Genomic DNA, 21,689 nt, shown 5'->3' on the forward strand with positions numbered 1-21,689 from the left:
TCGTCTACCTGGGAATCAGGTAGAACAGGGCGTCCTGTGTTTGATCTGGCAGCCCTAGTAATCAATAACAGGGCCAACCAAGGTTAGACAGGTCGAGCCAACAGATGTGCGCCATGCTGGCCCATTATTTTAAAGCGGAAAGAGCACTGGGACCAGAAATCAGATGGCCATTTGTCTGATAACCTTGGGTATGTAACATTATCTCGTCATAGTTTTCTCAGGAAGGAGGTGGAGTTCCAGAGCTCTGTCCTGTCTCCCCCACAGGGTGAGGGAGGGAGCAGATGAGGTGGCAGCAGCCTAGTGCTTTGAATGAGGCAGGGTAAGGCCTTGGGCAGGATAAGATACCCACGTCCCATATCAGAGCGCTTGAGCCAGACCCGCCACTCCAGCTCCTGAGTCCAACTTCCTGCTAACGCGGACCTTGGGAGGCAGCAGTGATGGCTCAAGTAGTTGGGTCCCTGCCACCCAAATCAGGGACCTGGATAGAGTTCCCAGGTCCCGGCTTCAGCCTGGCTCGGTTCCATTGCAGGCATCTGGGGAGTGAACCAGCAGGTGGGAGCTCTCTCTGTCATAGATAGATAGACAGACAGACAGACAGACAGACACTAGCTAGCCTGAAGCAAGTGAAGTCATGAGCTGTGTGATGCCTGCTATGGAGAGATGACAGTTTATGGAAGGCTGTCTCATGTACTCTCCCATCTGAGTAAGTCCTTTACCTCTTTTTAATTTTTTAAGACATTTTATTTCTTTGAAGGGCAGAGTTACAAGAGAGGGAGAGGGAGAGAGACCGAGGGCTTCTATCTCCTGGTTCACTCCCTGATGACCACAATGGTCAGGGCTGGCCCAGGCTGAAGCCAGGAACCCAGAGCTTCATCCGGATCTCTCACATGGGCGCAGGATCCCAAGGGCTTGGGCCATCTTCTGCTGATTTTCCAGACACATTAGCAGGGAGCTGGATCAGAAGAGCTGCCGGGGGGCCGGCATGGTGGTGCAGCGGGTTAAAGCCCTGGCCTGAAGCGCAGGCATCCCATATGGGCACCGGTCCTAGTCCCGCCTGCTCCTCTTCCCATCCAGCTCTCTGCTATGGCCTGGGAAGGCAGTGGAAGATGACCCAAGTCCTTGGGCCCACATGGGAGACCTGGAGGAAGCTCCTGGCTCCTGGCTTCAGACTGGCACAGCTCCGGCTGTTGTAGCCATCTGGGGAGTGAACCAGCAGATGGAAGACCTCTCTCTCTGTCTCTACCTCTCTCTCTAACTCTGTCTTTCAAATGAATAAAATAAATCTTAAAAAAAAAAAAAAGTGGAGCTGCCAGGACTCAAACTGGCGCCCACAGGGGATGCCCGCGCTGCAGGTGGCAGATTAACCTGTTAACTCCACAACACTGGCCCCACATTTTTTAAATTTGCGAATGGACTGTTCCGATGCTCCTTCCACTGACCTATTAGCACAAAGAGACAAAGCAGAAATCTGATTGATTTCACGTGGCCCAGGGCCAGTGTTGCCGTGTTTGGACGGACAGCAGAAAGCAGAGTAAAGGACGCAATGAAGTCTTCCTCCCAGCTGTCCGCACTGCCACTGCACTCCTTTGCCCCGAGGCAGCCTGGGTGACCAGCTCCTTAGGTAACCTTTGGAGGTAGTCTATGCTCACACAAACCGATGTCTAAACCTACCTAAACATTTATATGTACTTAAATACCATGGGGTGGCCGTTATGGTGCAGTGGGTTCAATCGCGGCGTGGGACACCTGCCTCCACTTCTAACCCAGCTCCCTGCTAATGTGCCTGGGAGGTAGCAGATGATGGCTTGCAGTCCTCCACATGGGAGAGCAGGATGGACTTCCTCCTGGCTCTGGCCTGGCCCAGCCCCAGCTAGCACAGCCATTTGGGAAGTGAACCAGCAGATGGAAGATCCTCCCTCCCTCCCTCCCTCCCTCTCTCTCTCACTGCCTCTCAAATATATAAATCTTTAAAATAAATACATACATACATACATCCTCTATTTACATGAATGGTGGCATATACATAGCTATTCTGTAGGTAGCCTGATAAATTGCAGGTTTCTCGAACCCATAGCTGGATCTGTGGACGCGAAATTCCATAGAGCTGTCTAGGCTCCGCTGAGCAGCCGTGTGTGCCAGCACTGGCTGGGGCATGTGATGTGTGGATTTCGTTCGGTCTTTGCAGCCGCTCTGTGGGACGTGGGTATCCGTGTTTCCGTTGGGTCAGTGAAGCAGTGGAGGCTTGGAGAAGTCCAGCCAAGTATGGAGCCTGAGCTGGCTCACCTCTTTGTGACCCCTTCCAGCTTATATTCACAGACATAACCTTCCAGTCCCTAGACCATGGCCTCGCCCAGGCTTCTGAGCGAGCGACTGAGTAATAGTACCAGACACTCCTCCTGGAGCACTTACGACATGCCGGGAACCGGTCCAAGGGCTTTGCGAGTCTTATCTTCCCAAGGGTTCTATGGGGACCGTCTCAGAATGAGGACACGAAGGCACAGCAAGGTGGAGGAACCTGAGATTGGCAGAGCTGGGAAGCGGCCCCTGGCAGTCGGCCCCAGAGTCCATGCCTGCAGCCAGCCGCTGGTGCGGAGCCAAAAAGGGATTTTTAAAAATTTTCATTTTTAGAGACCTTTTTCTGCTGGTTCATTCCCCAAATGCCCACAGCAGCCAAGACTGGGCCAGGCTGAAGCCAGGAGCAGGACCTCCATTCAGATGTCCCCCAAGGGTGGCAGGGACCCGGGGACTGCAGCCATCACCTGCTGCCTTCCAGGTGCTCCTTAGCAAGAAACTGGACAGCAGGTGGAGCGGCCAGGACTTGAATCAGGCTCTCCAGAATGGGAAGCTACGCCAAACGCCCAGTCCGAAAAGGGATTCATTGACGGCTGCTAGGGAGCTCAGGGGATTTCTAACTGGGCCTGGGATTGGGCTTGGAAGTGTGTGGCTGGGAAGAATGCCCACACCACACTGATCCCACCCAGACGAAATGGCCCATGGCTTTCACCTTGGGGGCGCCAGGAGAGCCCCCTGGGAAGTCCCACAGCTGTGCACTGGAGGCACTGCTGTGGGAGGGGCACTCCCTGGTCAACCTGCTCCTCCCCCTCAGGGGACTACATTGCTCGTCAGGTGCAAACCTGGACGAGGCAGTACCGCGCCTCCGAGACCAGCACCATCGCAGCCATGGAGAGGCTCACCGCGTGGCTGCCGCAGCACCTGCCCCGCCAGCAGAGGACCACGGTGGTGCACGGGGACTTCAGGTAGACACGGCCACCCGGAGGACCGCTCTATGGGTGTGCAGAATTGGGGGAAGGGCATTGAAGCCCTTTGGTGCAGCTTCCAGTGGGGACCTATCCCATCCCTGGCACCTCCCTGGGCGTGGCCTGCCAGGGCGGGGTTTCTCCGCCTGGGTGCTGTGACATCTTGGGTCAGAGAGCTCTTTGTGGCGGGGGCGTCATCCCTGGGCTCTGCCCACCCTGACTGTGACAGCCAAACGCATCTAAAGACCTTGACCTGGGAGGTGGCACCTCTGTGAGGAGGGATGGTAGAGCCAGGCCAGCAGTGGACATTCTTACTGGGTGTGAAGTGAAAGGGGGCCTGTGTGTGTCTCTGGGGTTCCCTGCGTGGTCTGTCCAACATGGTCTCAGAGCCACACAGGTGAGCGGCCTGGGCAGAAGCTGGCTCACGTGTCCAGGCCCCATCCGGTTGGGGCCCTGGGATTGCTTCCTCCTGTGGTGTGCTGGTAGCAGTGAGGAGCTTCAGGGGGTGAGGGATTAGACTCTGCCTGCTGTGGGAGGAGAGCCAACGAATTTGCAGATCTGTTTTAAAGCCATCACAAGGAGGAAGTAATGACCAGGACCCAGAGAGCGTGTCCGTGGGGAGGGCTCCAAAGCCATGGCCGTCTGCAGAGAAGGGGTTGGGGACAACTAAGCAAGCCCTTCCCGTCTCCTGCAGGTGTCTCTGACCGACTGTGTGCAGCAGGGAGCCAGAGGGCAAAGCCGCAGCTCGGGCCCTGGCGGGTGGGGAGCGGGCCTGGAAGGGCAGGTGGACCGCGCAGGCCCCGCGCAGCCCCTGGCTGCGTCTCTCCGTTCCTCCTTGGCTTTTCAGGCTCGACAACCTGCTGTTCCATCCAGAAAAGCCCGAGGTGCTTGCTGTGCTGGACTGGGAACTGTCCACCTTGGGCGACCCCCTTGCCGATGTGGCCTACAGCTGCCTGGCGCACTACCTGCCGTCCAGTTTCCCCATGCTGCGAGGTAGGAGCTGCTGCAGGGGGCGGACTGGGCAAGCCAGCTCCTTGCTCAAAGCCTGCAGCAGCAAACTGAAGCGGTCTGCGGTCGGGCTGGGGCGTGACAGTGAGGCCCTGGTCCTCGGGGAGAAACGTAACTGGCACGTCTTCGTGTCACCCTGGGGGAGTGCGTGTAGGGTGCACAGTAAGTGAGGAGCACACCTGTGTGTGCACAGCACACAGCTAACTTCTAGTTAACTTTTTAGATTAGAAATACAAGTTTATTGTAAAAATGTTATAGACCTAGCAGGGAGCAAAAGAAAATGAAAAAGTTAAAATCATTACTAGTCCCAGAGAAAATCCCTGCTGATATTTTGTTATCTATTCTTGTTACCTTTTATGTGCATTTTTTTAAATTTGGGAGGCAAAGAGAAAGACAGACAGACAGAGAGTGAACTTCCATCTACTGATTCACTCTCCAAAAGTCCGCAATGGTTAGCATGAAGGTGGGAACCGAGAGCTCAATCCAGGTCTCCCACATGGGTGCCAAGAACCCAAATGCTCAAGCCGTCACCTGCTGCCTTCTGGGGTCTGCATTAACGTGGAAGCTGGGCCAGAAGCCAGGGTGAGAATCCAGAGCTGGGTATGGACCCACGCACTCCAGTGTGGGACTCAGCACCTTAACCACCAGGCCAAATGCCTGCCTCTATAAGTACACTTTTTAAAAACAAAAGTGTGATTGTATGATGCTATGACTTTCTCTTACTTACATACTTTGGGCATTTTTCCTGCCATTAAATATTTCCTCTACTACACAGTCTTTAATGACAGCATGGGATTTCATTGTATAGAAGTAAGAAATTCTGTTCAATTTCTATTTGGATATTTCATTTGTTTCCGGTTTTTTAATATTAGCCCTCTTCTGCAAAAGCAGTGAACGTGTTGTAGTGATACCTTTGTTATATACAAGGTACACTCCCAGGACCGGCTCCTAGGAACAGAATCCCTCACTTGCTTGTAAATCATGAAAATGTGGTCACCCAGTGAATGGGGCAGGCACGCCAGGCAAAGCGACGTTAGCTGCCACTTGTGACGCCTGCACATCAAGAGCGTCAGTTCGAGTCCTGGCAGATCCTCTTCCGATCCAGCTCCTGCTCATGCACCTGGGCAAAGCAGTGGGTGATGGCCCAAGTGTTTGGGCCCCTGACACCCACATGGGAGACCGGGATGGAGGTCCTGGCCCCAGGCCTCGGCCTACCCTCTGTGGCCATTTAAACTGGTGGATGGAAGATCTCTGTCTCTCCCTTTTCTTTGTCATTCTACCTTTCAAATAATTTTTTTAAAGATTTTATTTGCCGGCGCCGCGGCTCACTAGGCTAATCCTCCGCCTAGCGGCGCCGGCACACCGGGTTCTAGTCCCGGTCGGGGCACCGGATTCTGTCCCGGTTGCCCCTCTTCCAGGCCAGCTCTCTGCTGTGGCCAGGGAGTGCAGTGGAGGATGGCCCAGGTGCTTGGGCCCTGCACCCCATGGGAGACCAGGAAAAGCACCTGGCTCCTGGCTCCTGCCATCGGATCAGCGCGGTGCGCCGGCCGCAGCGCGCCAGCCGCGGCGGCCATTGGAGGGTGAACCAACGGCAAAGGAAGACCTTTCTCTCTGTCTCTCTCTCTCACTGTCCACTCTGCCTGTCAAAAAAAGAAAAAAAAAAGATTTTATTTACTTGACTGGTAGAGTTACAAACAGCGAGAGAGAGACAGAGAGAAAGGGCTTCCCTCCATTGGTTCACTCTCCAAATGGCCACAATGGCCGGAGCTGCAGCAATCCAAAGCCAGGAGCCAGGTGCCTCTTCCTGGTCTCCACGTTGGTACAGGGGCCCAAGGACTTGGGCCATCTTCCACTGCTTTCCCAGACCACAGCAGAGAGCTGGACTGGAAGAGGAGCAGCCAGGACTAGAACTGGCGCCCATATGGGATGCTGGCACTGCAGGCGGAAGGATAACCCAGTGTGCCACGGCACTGGTCCTTCAAATAATTTTTAAAAGACTCAGTGAAGTGTTTTGTTTCTTATGTTTTCCATAATTTGATGGGATCCCTTTCGATGCTGTTTTTTAATCAAGTCACTGGCTGAATACACTATACAGCCGCCCTGAACTGTGGGGGCGGGGGAGATAGAACTGGAGGCCTCATTCCCTCCTTTGCCGCTAATTGAGCCCGAAGCCTTTCAGAGCCAGACTGTGGCTGCTAACCTCCACCTGCGTCCCCAGCCATCCGAGGGAGAAGGAGCCCTTGACCTGGCGGTGACACTAATCTCTGGAGGTCGTGGGGACATCTGCATGGAAGCCTTTGACGGCGGGGCCGGCTCTGCCTCTCCTCCCAGGTTTCAGTGACCAGGACCTGACCCAGCTGGGGATCCCTGCCGCAGGGGAGTATTTCGAGATGTACTGCCTGCACATGGGCATCCCTGCCGTCGAGAACTGGAACTTCTACCTGGCCTTCTCGCTCTTCCGCGTGGCCGCCATCCTACAGGGCGTCTACAAGCGGGCGCTCACAGGTAAGGGGGGCTGCCCGGAAGAGTCAGGAGGGCCTGTGTCACAGGCAGAATGGCCGCTCTGTCCAGAAGCCCGCCCAGCCTGGCCGCCCAGGCCTTGGAGGGATGGGTTGGGCCAGAATTCTTTTTTTTTTTTTTTTTGACAGGCAGAGTTAGACAGTGAGAGAGAGACAGAGAGAAAGGTCTTCCTTCTGTTAGTTCACCCCTCAATGGCCGCTACGGCTGGCGCTGCACCCATCCGAAGCCAGGATCTAGGTGCTTCCTCCTGGTCTCCCATGGGGGTGCAGGGCCCAAACATTTGGGCCGTCCTCCACTGCCTTCCCGGGCCACAGCAGAGAGCTGGACTGGAAGAGGAGCAACCAGGATAGAATCCGGTGCCTCAACCGGGACTAGAACCCGGGGTGTCGGCGCCGCAGGCAAAGAATTAGCCTAGTAAGCCGTGGCGCCGGCCCAGAATTCTTTAAGATTCAGTTAATTCAACTGTTTATCATTAAATACATACACGTGTACACACGCAGAGAGAAACACATATATAAGGATGTGTCTGGACATATGTATATGTATCCTTCAAAATTTGATAACTTTTTAAAAAATGCTTATTGGAGCTGGCACTATGGCATAGCTGGTTATGCCTCCACTTGCGATGCCAGCGTCCCATGTTGGAGCAATGGCTCATGTCCTGGCTGCTCCACCTCCAATCCAGTTTCCTGCTAATGTGCCTGGGAAGGCAGCGGATGATGGCACAAGTATTTGAGTTCATGCCACCTGTGTGGGAGACTAGGATGGAGTTCCTGGCGTCTGGCTTCGGCCTGGGCAAGACCTGGCGGAACCATTGGGTGAGAAATGTCTTCTCTGTCTGTCTCTCTGTCTCTGCCTTTTGACTAAATAAGCCTTAAAAAGAGAATAAAAATGCTTATTGGTTTTCATGTACTTGAAAGGCAGAGTGACAGGGAGACAGAGCGAGATCTTCTAGGTACCGGTTCACTCCCCAAATGGCTACAACTGCCGAGTTCTGGCCAGGCCCAACCCAGGAGCCTGGAACTCAATCCAGATCTCCAGTGTGGGTGGCAGGGACCCAAGTGCTCGGGTTTGTGCATTAGCAGGAAGCTGGTTTCGAAATCGGAGACTCAAACCCAGACCCTCTGATGTGGCACGTGGGCCTTAGCCGCTGTGCCGTGCACACGCCCCTGCTGTGGCGCTTGTCCGTTTCCTGGTGGGCTGCCTGAGGACCATGCAGGATTTCTTACAGCAGAAGTGACGTGAGGTGTCGCTGATGACGCTTTGCTTCTTAGGGAAAGAAGGCGTGGGGCGCAGGGGCCCGGCAGGCCCAGCAGACCTGTGGCTCGCAGCCGCTCATTCGCAGCACACAGCAAGTCTCCTCCCTCTCTGAGACTCCCTGCCTTTCCCACAGAGGGAGCACGCCAGCGTCCTGTGGCTCTGGGAATCAGCGAGCTCTACTAGCTCTTAGCACAGTACGCAGCAGGTGCTCAGGGCCGGCTGCAGCTGCGGGTAGAACGACCACACTGTCCCAGGCTGACGCCAGGATGAGGGACGCTGGGAGGAGTCACTGCTTTTCTTTGCTTCCGCTTAGGGCAAGCAAGCTCAGCCTCTGCTGAGGACAGTGGGAAGCTGACCGAGTTTATGGCTAACCTGGCGTGGGATTTCGCCGTCAAAGAAGGGTTCCGGGTGTTCAAAGAGATGCCAGCCACGAGACCATTAACGAGGTCCCACCACACACGGGCCGGTCCGCGGCCCCCGCCGAGCCGCACAGGCACGAGGAGTTACAGCTCCGCTGCAGGAGCTGCCTCGGGAGCGCTGGTCTTCTCTCCGGAGGGCCTCTCCCCAGCCGCCAGAGAGCTGTACGAGCGGCTGGCCCGGTTCATGCAGCAGCACGTGTACCCCGCGGAGCCAGAGCTGCAGAGGCACCAGGCCTCAGCGGACAGATGGAGCCCGCACCCGCTGGTGGAGGACCTCAAGGTAACGCAGGCTGTCGGCGGCCCCTCCCAGGCACTGAGGAGGCTGGGGGCCCACGCTGACTGTTCTGGGCTCTCTGCTACTCTGCTCGTGCTCAGGTGTGCCTGCGCGGCCCAGGCAGAGGAAGCTGTGTCTGTGCCTTAGGGACCAGGGACAGGCCGGCTTGTGCTGTGCGTAAGTTATGCACAAAGTCTAGAGTCTGCAGCGGCACAGCTGGCGGCCAGATCAGGTGCATCTCAGTGACGCCGCTGCAGCTGACTCCTCAGCCAGGGTTAGCCTGGGCTTCTGTTAGTTTGTAAGTTACTTGAGATTCTTTTAAAATATATATTTGAAAGGCAGAGAGACAGGGGGAGACAGAGAGAGAGAGAGATCTTCCACCTGCTCGTTTACTTCCCAAATGGCCACAGCAGCCAGCGCTGGGCCAGGCCACAGCCAAGAGCCCAGAACTCTATCTGGGTCTCTCCCCTGGGTGGCAGGGACACAAGGACTCGAGTCGTTTCCTGCTGCTCCCAGACACATTAACAGGAAGCTGGATGGGAAGTGGAGGAGTCAGGACTCTGACTGGCGCTCTGATACGGATGCCAGCCTCCCAAGTGGCGGCTTAACCCGCTGCGCTGCAGTGCCCGTCCCCACCTGCTACCAGCAGGAGCACAATGTAAGCTTCACCTCTTTTCTAAAAAAAAAGATACCATCATCAGTTTTTTTTTTCTAGTTACAAACCAATTGCAAAGTTAACAAAGCTCAAACATGACCGAAGGACTAACGTGGAAAGTAAAAGTTCTCTGAGATAACCAGGTCGGCAGTTTGCTGATGGGCCAGCATCTTTGTCATCTGCTAACATGTGGTATTATTCCCACGTTGTAATGGAATCGTTCTCTGCGTCTTAATAGCATAGCCCCTTTCCACATCAGCACATGGACAGCTGCCTCCCAGGGGCCCCACAGTGGTGGGGCCACACCCATCCCTGGCTGAAGGCCATTGGCAGTCTAGGTGCAAGTCACTGAAGCCAGCTCTGGTCCCTTGAAGCAGCACTCACAGGGGCTGCTGGCATTGCAGACACCGGGTAACCCACTGCACAGCACCAACCCTGCCTCCACTTCTGATCCAGCGCCCTGCTAATGCTCCTGGGAAGACAGTGGAAGGTGGCCCGAGTGCTTGGGTCCCTGCCACCCCGCTGGGAGACCCTGACAGAGCCCCAGGCTCCTGGCTTCAGCCTGGCCCAGCCCCAGCTGTTGCAGCTATTTGGGGAGTGAACTAGTGGACAGAGATCTCATGCTTCTCTCCCTCCTCTTTCTCTGCCACTCCAGCTTTCAAATAAGTAAATATCAAAAAGAAAAAAGAAAAAGAAAAAAAAAAAAACCAAACAGGCAGCAACGTGGACAGGGACCCTGAGGGAGGAGCTGACTTCCTGAGACAGAAGCCAGGGGAGGCAGGCCACGGGCACGGCCCTGGGGTTTGAGGTGGGGATTCCAGCTGGCCGGGTCTAAGCCGCTAGATCCATGCCCCTTCTGCCTCTGCAGTGCAGTACCTGGCCCTGCCCCAGCAAAACTCAGACGGGGAGAGAGGTCCCTGGTTAGGAAGGGGGTTGGGCCCCTCTGCCAGCAGGTGCACTGTGTGTCCTTTTACGTATTCCTCTGTGCATTCACTGTTGCCACAGGAGACATTCTCTGCAGTGAAACAGTGGTCCAAAAATGAGACCACTTCGAGGCGTAATAAACACGGTCGGATTGTCACCAGGGTGTGCTCCCAATGTGCGTGTGTCGAGTGCCCGGCCCCCTCACACCGGCCGCGCGCTTCCTCCTGGCCCATAGAGCTCTCCTGGGCTCCCCTCCTCTTCCCTCCCAGCGCGCTTCCTCCTGGCTGGCAGCGGCACAACGCCACCAGACTCTAAAGAAACACCTAGCAAAACCCCCTCCCTAAACATTCTGCTGCGATTTTGCCAGCTTGGTGAAATCGTGGCCTGAGACTTTCATCCAAAGTGTCATTACTGCCCATAAATGAGAAGCGCTCAGCTCTTTACCTTGCGGTTCACAATCTGGACACGTAACCGTTAGTGTCTTCAATTTAAAGGTAAAGGAACAGGTTTGTGTGGGGTACGCAGCCAGGAATAACACCTGGATTCCATCCAGATCTCTGGCTCAGATCCTGTTCTACTCCCTGACCCTTCAAGTGAACAGCCCGTCCATTTCCTCCTTGCTCTTTCTCAGAACTCCCTCTCTGCCTCCGCCTCCCTTCCCGTCCATTTGTTCCGTTAACGGTCACCCTGCCCCAATCAACAGCAGAGAGGGAGACGAGTACGTGAGGGACTGTGGAAGCGCATGACACTGAGCCAGGCTGGCCGGGGCCCTCCCAGCGAGCAGCGGCGACGAGAGTTACACACCCGGATCGCCGGGCTCGCCGCAGCCCTCCCACCTCTGCCCCGGCGCCTCAGTCCATCTGGGCTCGCCGCAGCCCTCCCACCTCTGCCCCGGCACCTCAGTCCATCCGGGCTCGCCGCAGCCCTCCCACCTCTGCCCCGGCGCCTCAGTCCATCTGCGCACAGCCCAGGTGTGGCTGCTGTGGACGTTGGCTGGCTTCGGGCTGCCCGGTGTCTGCCACCCCACCCCTTCTCTTGGTAGCAGCACCAGAGTCCTACTCAGGATGTTTCTCCCCCTCTCCCCGCCACTCCACGCCCCAGTTCAGCTGTGGTGTAGAGGGACTGTCAGGGTCCTGGCCAGGCCTTCCCTGGCCGAGAAGTGGGCATGGGAGCGCCCTGGGCCAGCCAGCTCCGCCTTCCTGCACTGGAAGATCGGAACCGCCGTGCGCACTGAGCTCCGCCGTGAGCAGCCCGGGCGCTGCCCTCCAGGTGGCCGGGCCCTCGCCTCGCCTCGCCTCGGAAGGAGCCCCACTCTGGAGTCTGTCCCATCTGGAGTCCTGAGAAGCGTCTACGGCTTCCTCCTCTACCCCCTCATCTGCAGTCCGTCTCTGGGGCTGCACCGCAGCAGTCGTCGGTCAGGGAGGTTGCTCACGGTCCCATCTCGCAGACGAGAACGAAACCCAGCGTCCTCCCGCTGCTGTGGCCGGGCTGGGTCTGATGGAGGCCTGAGTGCCTCGTCCCAGGGCACACTGCCTGGCTCTCCATTCTGAGTGACAGACATGTAGGAACAGGTTCCTGTCCCAAGAGCAAAGCTGGCCTCTGGCCTCATAAAGGAGCTTGTGTGTGTGTTGTCGGGGGAGGGAGGGTCCCCCTTTTCAACCTCAGCCTTGGCTGGGGCTGCAGCCGCAGGTGCCGGGGGATGCTGCTCACCGTGGAGAGGGTGCGTCTGGGAGGGGGAGCCCCGGGCGGGACTCGCTGCTCCCCAGACACCTCTGTAGGCAGAGACCCAGCCTGAGGGCCGGCTCACGTCAGTTTAGGCACCTGCTGCATCCGGGCTCTCTTCTTCCTTCCCAGCCCCATCCTTCTCTTCCGCTGTAAAAATAAAATCCAGTCCTGACATACTTTCCCATAACAGGAGAAAGCCAAGGCCGAAGGACTTTGGAACCTTTTCCTACCCTTGGAGACTGATCCTGAGAAAAAGTACGGGGCAGGACTCACCAACGTGGAGTACGCGCACCTGTGCGAGCTCATGGGCACGTCTCTGCCGGCGCCCGAGGTACCTGCTCCGTCATGCCCTCGGGGGCGAGCACACCACGCTCTGCCAGTCCCACTCCCCACAGGAGAGCGAGGCACCTGTGTGAACTTGAACTTTCTCTAGAGAGGAAGGGCAAGCACAGGCCAGGGATGGGAGTCACCTGGGAAGACGGGAGTGGGCCAGCCCCCAGCCTCCTTCCACTTCACCTAGACAGGGGCTCTGGAATTCTAGAATCGAAATGTGCGATGGAGAGGCGGGGCTTCGTGAGGTTGTCAGAGGGTGACTGGAAGGGGCCCTGCTCCAGCACTTCCGGGGTGTCTGGCATTTGCACCAGACGCAGGCATCGTGTGGGCGCCCTTTTGCTCCTCAGATATTCAACTGCTCGGCGCCGGACACGGGGAACATGGAACTGCTGGTGCGCTACGGCAGCGAGGAGCAGAAGGCCCGCTGGCTGCTCCCCCTGCTGCAGGGCAAGGCCCGCTCCTGCTTCGCGATGACCGAGCCCCAGGTACCTCGCTAGGGCGGCCCCCACTGCGGGGCCCTGGGCTGCCAGCGGGACCATGGCTGAGTGGAACGCTGTCCTGCAGGTCGCCTCCTCCGATGCCACCAACATAGAGGCTTCCATCCGGGAGGAGGGCGGCTGCTACGTCATCAACGGACACAAGTGGTGGATCACAGGTATCTGGCCTGAAACTGGCTCCTCAGTGCCCTCGGTGCTGTGTCAGATGCCTGGCAGGGCAGCACACCCCCGGGGACGAGAGGGCCCTGCGGGGGTGTGCTGTCTCTCAGGAGACCACACCGATGACAGGCGTGTGCCTCACGGAGGGGGCAGCTGCTAGGGACGGGTGGCGGCCACATCCCTCGCTCCCGGGTCAGGTGCGTTACAACCCAAGGGCTGGCGAAAGCCCCGCCCTCTCTGGGGTTACCTCTGCAGGGCCCCCATGAGCACTCCAGAGGCTTTCATCTCCCGAGAGGCAGGTGGGGCCACCCCGTTTTACAGGGCGGGAAGGCAGGTGGGGCCACCCCGTTTTACAGGGCGGGAAGGCAGGTGGGGCCACCCCGTTTTACAGGGCGGGAAGGCAGGACTCGGGGCAGCAACTCCAGTCACTGGCCGCAGAGAGGGACCCAGAGTGAGAGGGCTGGCCGGTGCCCAAAGCGTCCGCTCCAACACCTGTGTGCACAGAGCCGACCAGGCCACAGTCTTCAGCCTCTTGTCCTTAAATTCCATTTCCAGCTCCACAAGACACTTAAAAAAAAAAAGCTTATGATGTTGGATTCCTTCTTCATTGGGCCAAAACCCACTTTGTTCTTATTTCTGGCTGAAAGCCCACAAGTACTGTCTGATGACAGGGAGTATTTCCCGGCTCCGTCTGCCCGGGACCAGGTGATGGCAAGTGTCATGGCTCTGGCATCTCTCTCCCTTCCTGGCAGGCATCCTGGATCCACGCTGCCAGCTCTGCGTGTTCATGGGGAAAACAGACCCACACGCCCCGCGCCACCAGCAGCAGTCCGTGCTCTTGGTCCCCATGGACACGCCAGGGGTAAAAGTCATCCGGCCTCTGACGATGTACGGGCTGGAGGACGCTCCAGGTCAGACCCCTGCGGGCGGGGCGCCCTGGGTGGGTCTGGTCCTTGCTCAAGTTCAGGACTCCTGCATCTCAGGGTACGGCGACATCTGGAGGGCTTCGTACGCCTGCATGTCAGTCCCGTACCTTGAAACCCAGCCACACGGGCAGATGTCCAGCAGGCATCCACGCAGCTGACTCTAGTACACTCAGAAGAGGAGCAGGACCCCGGGGGACAGACACCCCGGGGAGCCCAGGCAGAGGCGCAAGCGTCCGCCAGGCCCCAGTGTGCGGAGTGACCCCGGGGCCAGAGCTGTGGGTGGGGCCCGTCACGGGGTTCCCTGGCAGCAGTGTGCACTTCGGGGATTCCCCGGGCCGCCACCCTGTTAGAATCCTGAACGTCTAGGGGCTGTCAGCTTCAGCCATTTTGTTTGTCAGAGTAACGGCAAAACAGCCGTTTGCCATTAGACATCAGTGATTCACTTTCCATCTGTAATGGGCGCCTCCTTCCTGCCCGCCCTGTGTCCCCATAGAAGCCTGTGCCGGGGCAGCAGATGAGCCCGAGGCACGGGCCGACCCCAGCCCAGGAGAGGGCTTTGGTGGCCGGCTCAGGCTGGTGTGTTTGGGTCTTGCAGGCGGCCACGGCGAAGTCCGGTTTGAGAACGTGCGTGTGCCCCGGGAGAACGTGGTGCTGGGCCCGGGGCGCGGCTTCGAGGTCGCCCAGGGCAGGCTGGGGCCCGGGCGGGTCCACCACTGCATGAGGCTCATCGGCTACTCCGAGAGGGCGCTGGCGCTCATGAAGACCCGCGTGAGTGCCCCCCCCCCCGCCCGGAGGCGGAGCCACCTCTGCTTTGCTGTCAGCTTGAGCCCTGCCAGGAAGCCCTGTCGCTGCCTTCGCTCCACGTGTGCTGCTTTGCTGCGGTTATGAAATTCAGAGCCCAAGGGCCCCGCTCCGGCCAAGTGACCCGCTCCGGCCAAGTGACCCGAAGCGCAAGGCCAGGTCTAGGGCAGGCTCCAAGGTCCAGAGGGTCACGGGCTGCCCAGAGCCACTCAGGTTCCCAGCGCGTGGTTAAATAGCAGAGAGCAGGGAGAACTCCTGTGGCTCATTTTTATCCCTGGGACTCCAGCGTCTGCCCCTCTGTCACCCTCCTCCTACAACGTGTCCGGAAAATACTATTTTGCTGTGACTCTCTCTCTCATTGGGAGCCTACATAAAAGACACCTACCACGGACAGCAATTCAAATCACTGGTAGTGATTTCACAAGTAGGAAGCAAACCCTTGAGACCAAAACAAATATCTCACAAAAAATGGTATTTAGGGGGCCGGCACTGTGGTGTAGCGGGTAAAGCTGCTGCCTGCAGTGCCGGCATCCCATAGGGGCAACAGTTCAAATCCCGGCTGTTGCACTTCCAATCCAGCTGTCTGCTAATGTGCCTGGGAAAGCAGCAGCAGATGGCCCAAGTACTTGGGCCCCAGCACCTGTGTGGGAGACCCGGCTGAAGCTCCTGGCTCCTGGCTTCGGATTGGCCCAGCTCTGGCTCTTGTGGCTATTGGGGAATGAACCAGCAGATGGAAAACCTCTCTCTCTCTCTGCCTCTGCCTCTCTGCAACTCTGCCTTTCAAATAAATATATAAAAAAAAAAAAAAAGAAATGCTCTATAAGTCGGCACCGCGGCTCACTAGGCTAATCCTCTGCCTTGTGGCGCCGGCACACCGGGTTCTAGTCCTGGTCGGGGCGCCGGATTCTGTCCTGGTTGCCCCTCTTCCAGGCCAGCTCTCTGCTGTGGCCAGGGAGTGCAGTGGAGGATGGCCCAAGTGCTTGGGCCCTGCACCCCATGGGAGACCAGGAGAAGCACCTGGCTCTTGCCTTCGGATCAGCGCGGTGCGCCGGCCGCGGCGGCCATTGGAGGGTGAACCAATGGCAAAGGAAGACCTTTCTCTCTGTCTCTCTCTCTCTCACTGTCCACTCTGCCTGTCAAAAAAGAAAGAAAGAAAGAAAGAAAGAAAGAAAGAAAGGAAAGAAAGGCTCTGTAAAGAGCGGAGGGGCGGTGTTGCGGCGCGGAGGCTGCTGCCCGGGCCGTCCACATCCCGTGTCAGAGTGGCTCCACTCCTGAGCCAGCTCCCTGCTGATGACACGGGAGGCAGCTGGTGATGGCTCAGAACTGGGTCCCTGCCTCCCCCGTGGGAGACCCAGATGCGGTTCCTGGCCCTGGCATCGGCCTGGCCCAGCCTTGACTGTTGTGGGTTTTTGAGGAGTGAAAATGGACAATTTCTCTACTTCATTTTTTAAAATTGATTTCAAAGACAGAGTGGCAGTGTGGTGGATGCGGGATGCAGCTGTCCTGAGCAGCAGATTACCCTGCTGCACCACAACTCCCAACTGCAGATCTCTCTCACTCTCTCTCTGCCTTTCAAAAGAATATCGAATGAACATTAAAAAAAAAAAAAAAAAAAAAAAAAAAACAGCAGTCAGATACACTCTGATCGCTGCACAAAGCTGTGATTTATATCCTGTTGGTTGAGACTGTTCTTTTGTTTCTCTCTGAAAATAAACCATGCCACCCTAGGGGGCCGGGTGCAGTATTTTAGCTTCACGGGACATTGAACTCAGGCCAGGCTCCCAGCAGTGCGACTCCACATATAAATCAGAAATCCTGAGAAAGCGCATAGCCGAAGCATGGTCACTGCTCAGGACTGTGTTCCCAGGGAGTCATTAGTGAAAGATGCCCCTAGGAGGTGCACTACAATACTGATTATACTGGCAGTGTTTGAACTACCCGGAAGGCTGACAGTGGGTGACGGGCCAAATACACCGCGGTATGGGTGTGCAGTGAAATCTAAAAGATGCTGTGGAAATTTTAAGATTTGTATATTTATTTGAAAGGCAGAGTTACAGAGAGAGAGGAAGAGACAGAGATCCATGATCCATCATCCGTCTGCTGGTTCACTCTCCAGATGCCTGCAATAGCCACGGTTAGACCAGACCAAAGCCAGGAGCCTGGAACTCCCTCTGGGACTCTACCTGGGTGGCTTGAAGCGGCACTCCTGTGGGATGCCGGGGTTGGCTGCCCACAATGCTGGCCCTGGGAATCTAGTTCTTAACATCCAGAAATGGGCTCTGGTCTTTCCTTCCTTATTTGAGAGGCAGAGACAGAGACAACTCCCATCTGCTGCTTCACTCCCCAAATGCCTGCAATGGCTAGGACTGGGCAGGCCAACGCCGGGAGCCAGGAACTCCATCCAGGTCTCCCACATGGATGGCAGGCCCAGCCGTTCCTCCCCAGGGTCTGTACTAGCAGAAGCTGGACTTGGGGTGTGGGACATGAACCAGGTTCTTCAGAATGAGAGGCTGGTGTCTTATCCAGTGTCAGAACTTCTAGGGCAAACACCTACCCCACTATATACTCTTCTCTTTTTTACAATTTATTTATTTTATTTGAAAGGCAGAGTTACGGAGAGGCTGAGATAGAGATCTTCCATCTGCTGGTTCACTCCCCAGATGGCTGCAACGGCTGGAGCTGCACCCATCTGAAGCCAGGAGCCAGGCAGGAGCTTCTTCTGGGTCTCCCACATGGGCGCAGGGTCCAAGGACTTGGGCCATTTTCCACTGTTTCCCAGGCCATAGCAGAGAGCTGGGTCAGAAGTGGAGCAGCCGGGACTCGAACCAGCACTGCAGATGGCGACTTTACCCTCTATGCCACAGTGCCCCCCCCCATACTCTTAAAGTTTAAAAAAGCATGCTACACAGCAATATATTTTGCTGTTTTTTTTGTAAAATATATAAATTGTACATATCAAAGTACTTCAAAATATTTGTGAGAAAATGAAATTAAAAGATATTTATAAAATGTATTTATTTTGAAAGTTACAGAGAAAGAGACTGTCCATCTTCCGGTTCATTCCTCAGATAGCTACAACGGCTGAGCCAGGCTGAAGCCAGGAGCCAAGGGCCTGCTCCGGGTCTCCCCCTTGAGTGGCAGGGCCCCAAGCACTTGGGCCATTCTCCACTGCTCTTCCCAGGCCATACCAGGGAGCTGGCTCAGAAGCACAGCAGCCAGGACCAGACTGGTGCCCTTATGGGCATGCAGGCAGCAGCTTTACCCGCTCTACCACAGTGCCAGCCCCCAGAGATGTTTATTTCTAAAAGATGTTTATTTTGGTGCAAAGAAATTTAGAAATCTGTGTATAATTGTTTTTGATAATATTCATTTTCCATAAAATTTTGAAGACCCCTTATATGCACGGATTTGAAAAACATTTGCTCCAAAATAAACTTATCTTTCAATTCCACTTTCATGAGACCCCTGTGCCGGCTGCTGTGTCTGGATATGCACACAGAAAGTCTGGAAGAGATCCATGTATGACTGGATGATGGATACTAGGTATTTTTGTGTTTTTTTTTTGGTTTAAAAATGGATTATTTTTATAGCTTTCAGTAAATGTAAATAAAACAAGGGGAACAATACTTTTTATCTTTTCTGACGCCTTGTGGCTCTCACTTAAAAAAAAATCCCCACTGCCCATGAGGTGGCACCTAGCTGCTCGCAGGAGCGCTCAGGATGTGCAGCCAGGCCTCGGTCAGCAGAGGGCGCCCTCGCCTGCGTCCTGCGAGGCCCCACTGTGGTTCCCCAGTTCCCTGCAGCAGCGCTGGGCCAGATGCTGGCTCGGAACTACAAGAGCTGCCCCAGCCTGGCGTCGGGGCCTGCCGGGAGGCGCCTGGCTCGCTGGAATACAGGGTTCTTAGAAGCAATTTGTTCAGCCACCGTGCCATGAATGTTGTCGGAGTCTAGATCTCCCTGGAGACCGCCTGTGGCCAGAGAGCTGGCGAACTGGCAGACGGCCCACGCTCCTGCTTCCGCCCTCCTGCTCGTGCCTGTCCTGCCTGCTTCCTCCACCTCTGCAGACGCAGCCCCACCTCGCACGGCCACCTCAGCCCTGCGTGGTGTTAGCCCCGGGGCCCTGTGTCAACAGGTGAAGTCCCGCGTGGCCTTCGGGAAGCCCCTGGTGGAGCAGGGCACGATCCTGGCGGACATCGCGCAGTCCCGCGTGGAGATCGAGCAGGCGCGGCTGCTGGTGCTGAAAGCCGCGCACCTCATGGACGTGGCGGGAAACAAGGTGGGCAGGGCGGGCTGAGGTCAAGGTGGGGGAGCTGGGTCTTCCGTCCTCATTCCGCAACGAGGACTGGACAAAGTCTGGCTTCCCGACGTTCAAAGTCTGTCCGCACTGCTTGGAGCTATTTGGGCAGCTTTTTTTTTTTTTTCTAAAAGTCCAACCTTTTTCTCTTTTTAATGTTATTTTCACGTGCTATATATGTCTATATTTTTAATGTGTATTTGTTCTCATCTTCTTGAAAGGCCCACAACAGCCAGAGCTGGGCCAGGTCTAGACCAGCCTGGAACCCCAACTGGGTCTCCCACATGGGTGCCAGGGCCCAAGCACTTGAGTCACCATCTCATATTAGCAAGAAGCTGGATCAGAAGCGGAGCAGCCGGTGCCTGAGCCGGCACTCCGGTCTGGGACGTGGGCATCTCAGGTGGCAGCCTGACCCTCTGTGCCCGCACCCACCCTGCAGCTTTTCAAACAGGAAGGACGTCCGAGAAGAGGGTGACCTCTCTGTTTCCCTGGACTGGTTCCCGAGGCCTGACAGGGCCTTGTACTCCCAGGGCCACTGGTGCAGGTGTCCAACAAATGGAAAAGAGGCCTCTACCAGCCGTAATCCAAACGTAGCTTCAATTGTCACCAGCCACTCATCTCCAGGTCTGATGGCCTTCACTGACCTCTGCCTTGTCCAGCCTTCTGGGGGCAGCCCCTCCCCCTGGCCGGGAGACTGTCAGGAGGCGGGCCCAGGCTCCGTGCCGGGTATGCCAGCAGCTCTCGGACCCCTCACTCGAATGTCGTGATGGCGGCAGATCCTGGCAGCTCGGTCTCCTGCGGCCCTGGCCGGCCTTGGCCCCCACTGCTTGGAGGCCCCCACGGGGCTGGGGCCCTGAACGAAGCAGCTGCTTCCTGTCTGGCCCTCTGTGCTGGTGGGAGGGTTTCAGGCGCCCCTTCCCGTTCCGAGTCGCCCTCGTGGTTACCAGCACCGCACCCTCCGTCCTCAGGCACTGGGCCGGCACCGGCAGGCACCGCTGCAGGGCCCCGTGCTGAGCCTGGGTCTTTGCTGCCCCCTGTGGACCCAGCTGTCCCAAGCACCCTGCCCTCGGGGCTCTAGCGCTGCTTCTCTTCCTGCTCCTTGCAGGCCGCTGCTTTAGATATTGCCATGATTAAACTGGTGGTGCCGTCCACGGCCTCCCGAGTGATCGATCGTGCTATCCAGGTGAGCCCGGGCTGGACAGGCCTCCCGGCCTCCGGCTGTGCCCGACAGCCGCTGCTTAGCCCCCACTCCCCGCGCACGCGCTCTTCGCTTCCCCCGTGGGAGCAACCCTGTGGGGGTTGGGGTGACCCACCCTAGCCCCATTGGGAGTCAGAGCCCAGAGAAGTGGGGGGACTTGTCCAGGTCACCCAGCTGGCGAGCAGCTGACCTCACACTGACGCCCCGGGGCCGCCTCCCCTCAAATCCCAATGCCTGGCCCCAACCCGGGGCTTTCCTGGGAGCGGAAGCCGCCCTGCAGAGCTGCAGTGGTCACGGGTGGGGACATCCCTGGGAGAGCACCCGCCATTCACAGCAGCCGCGGGTGCGGGGCCCTCACGGGAGGACTCAGGCCCCCCCCCCCCCGTGTCTTCCAGGCCTTCGGGGCAGCAGGCCTCAGCAACGACTACCCACTGGCGCAGTTCTTCGCCTGGGCCCGGGCACTGCGCTTCGCCGACGGCCCTGACGAGGTGCACCGGAGGACGGTGGCCCAGATGGAGCTGAAGCGCCGCGCCTAGCCCTGCCGGGCTGCAGGAGCCAGGCAGCCTCACCCCGCCAGCCTCGCCCGGCTCCAGCGGTGTGCCTGGGGAGGCCCGGCCTGCATGAGGCTGGCACCGCGCCCGGCAGCTCTGCCTGGGATAGAAGACGTTTCTGTGCCAAGTCCTCCGGTTGTTTTGGGCGGGGAGGAAAGGGACGGGCCGAGAGCTGGTCTCCCGTCTCATGCCCCCTTATCTGGCCCTGGGAACCGGAGCACGGATCAGGAACCCTGCTGGGGCTCCAGCAGCCGCAGCCCCTGCTCTGTGGGGCCTCCGGCCTGGATCCCCGGGCCCAGAGTGCTTCTGGGAAAGCAGAATGAAACCAAAACCCTGAAGCCACTGCAGCTGATTTCTCTTCGAGTGTCCACAACCTAGAACGCTGATCAAAGTGTTGTTTTGGAAGGGGGTGGGGGTCACAGAACAGTAAGGAGACACGTCTGAGACTCTGAGCTTCTGTCAGCTGCAAGCAGTGGAGAATAAAGTCCCCCCCACCCCATCAGCGCCCCCTCACGCTTCTGTCTGTCCCCGCTGGATCTCGTCTGCGCCCCAGACGCATCAGGGGTGTGGATGCTGGGACCCGCGGGTCCCGAGTCACCGCCTCCCCACTACCTCTCTCTGGATTCTGCGCTCCTATTAGCTTCCCCCAAAGAACCGTGGCACTGGCCCCTCTAACTCGCACTCCCATGTGCCTCGTGGGCACAGAATCCGCGGGGAGGAATGGCAGTGCTCGCTCACTCGGGTCTGAGCCCCCTGAGGGATGGGTGCCCTGAGAGCCGAGGTGGCCGGTGGGCATAAGCCCTGGGCCGCTGACCCGACCCCTGTGGCTGTGCGGCCAGAGCCCGCCGCCCTTCAGCCTGGGAGCCTGCTGCCCTGCCGTCCCCAGCG

General features: G+C 57.4%; 1 protein-coding gene across 4 annotated transcripts in view; it reads left to right on the forward strand.

Moving 5' to 3' along the window:
• The window catches only part of ACAD10 (acyl-CoA dehydrogenase family member 10), a 47,404-nt gene extending 26,101 nt beyond the window's left edge, over nucleotides 1-21,303 (forward strand). For all 4 annotated transcript variants that reach the window (XM_051826814.2, XM_051826816.2, XM_051826813.2 and 1 more), the window contains 12 exons: nucleotides 3,107-3,257; nucleotides 4,105-4,250; nucleotides 6,597-6,770; nucleotides 8,359-8,744; nucleotides 12,233-12,373; nucleotides 12,723-12,860; nucleotides 12,940-13,030; nucleotides 13,784-13,942; nucleotides 14,553-14,725; nucleotides 18,891-19,034; nucleotides 20,158-20,235; nucleotides 20,646-21,303. In XM_051826814.2, the coding sequence (XP_051682774.2) occupies nucleotides 3,107-3,257; nucleotides 4,105-4,250; nucleotides 6,597-6,770; nucleotides 8,359-8,744; nucleotides 12,233-12,373; nucleotides 12,723-12,860; nucleotides 12,940-13,030; nucleotides 13,784-13,942; nucleotides 14,553-14,725; nucleotides 18,891-19,034; nucleotides 20,158-20,235; nucleotides 20,646-20,786 (1,922 nt within the window). In that variant the 3' untranslated portion in view covers nucleotides 20,787-21,303. The remainder of the gene's footprint in view (nucleotides 1-3,106; nucleotides 3,258-4,104; nucleotides 4,251-6,596; nucleotides 6,771-8,358; nucleotides 8,745-12,232; nucleotides 12,374-12,722; nucleotides 12,861-12,939; nucleotides 13,031-13,783; nucleotides 13,943-14,552; nucleotides 14,726-18,890; nucleotides 19,035-20,157; nucleotides 20,236-20,645) is intronic.
• The last annotated feature ends 386 nt before the right edge of the window (nucleotides 21,304-21,689 follow it).

The sequence above is a fragment of the Oryctolagus cuniculus genome, chromosome 21 (assembly GCF_964237555.1).
Source record: "Oryctolagus cuniculus chromosome 21, mOryCun1.1, whole genome shotgun sequence".
Lineage (NCBI taxonomy): Eukaryota > Metazoa > Chordata > Mammalia > Lagomorpha > Leporidae > Oryctolagus > Oryctolagus cuniculus.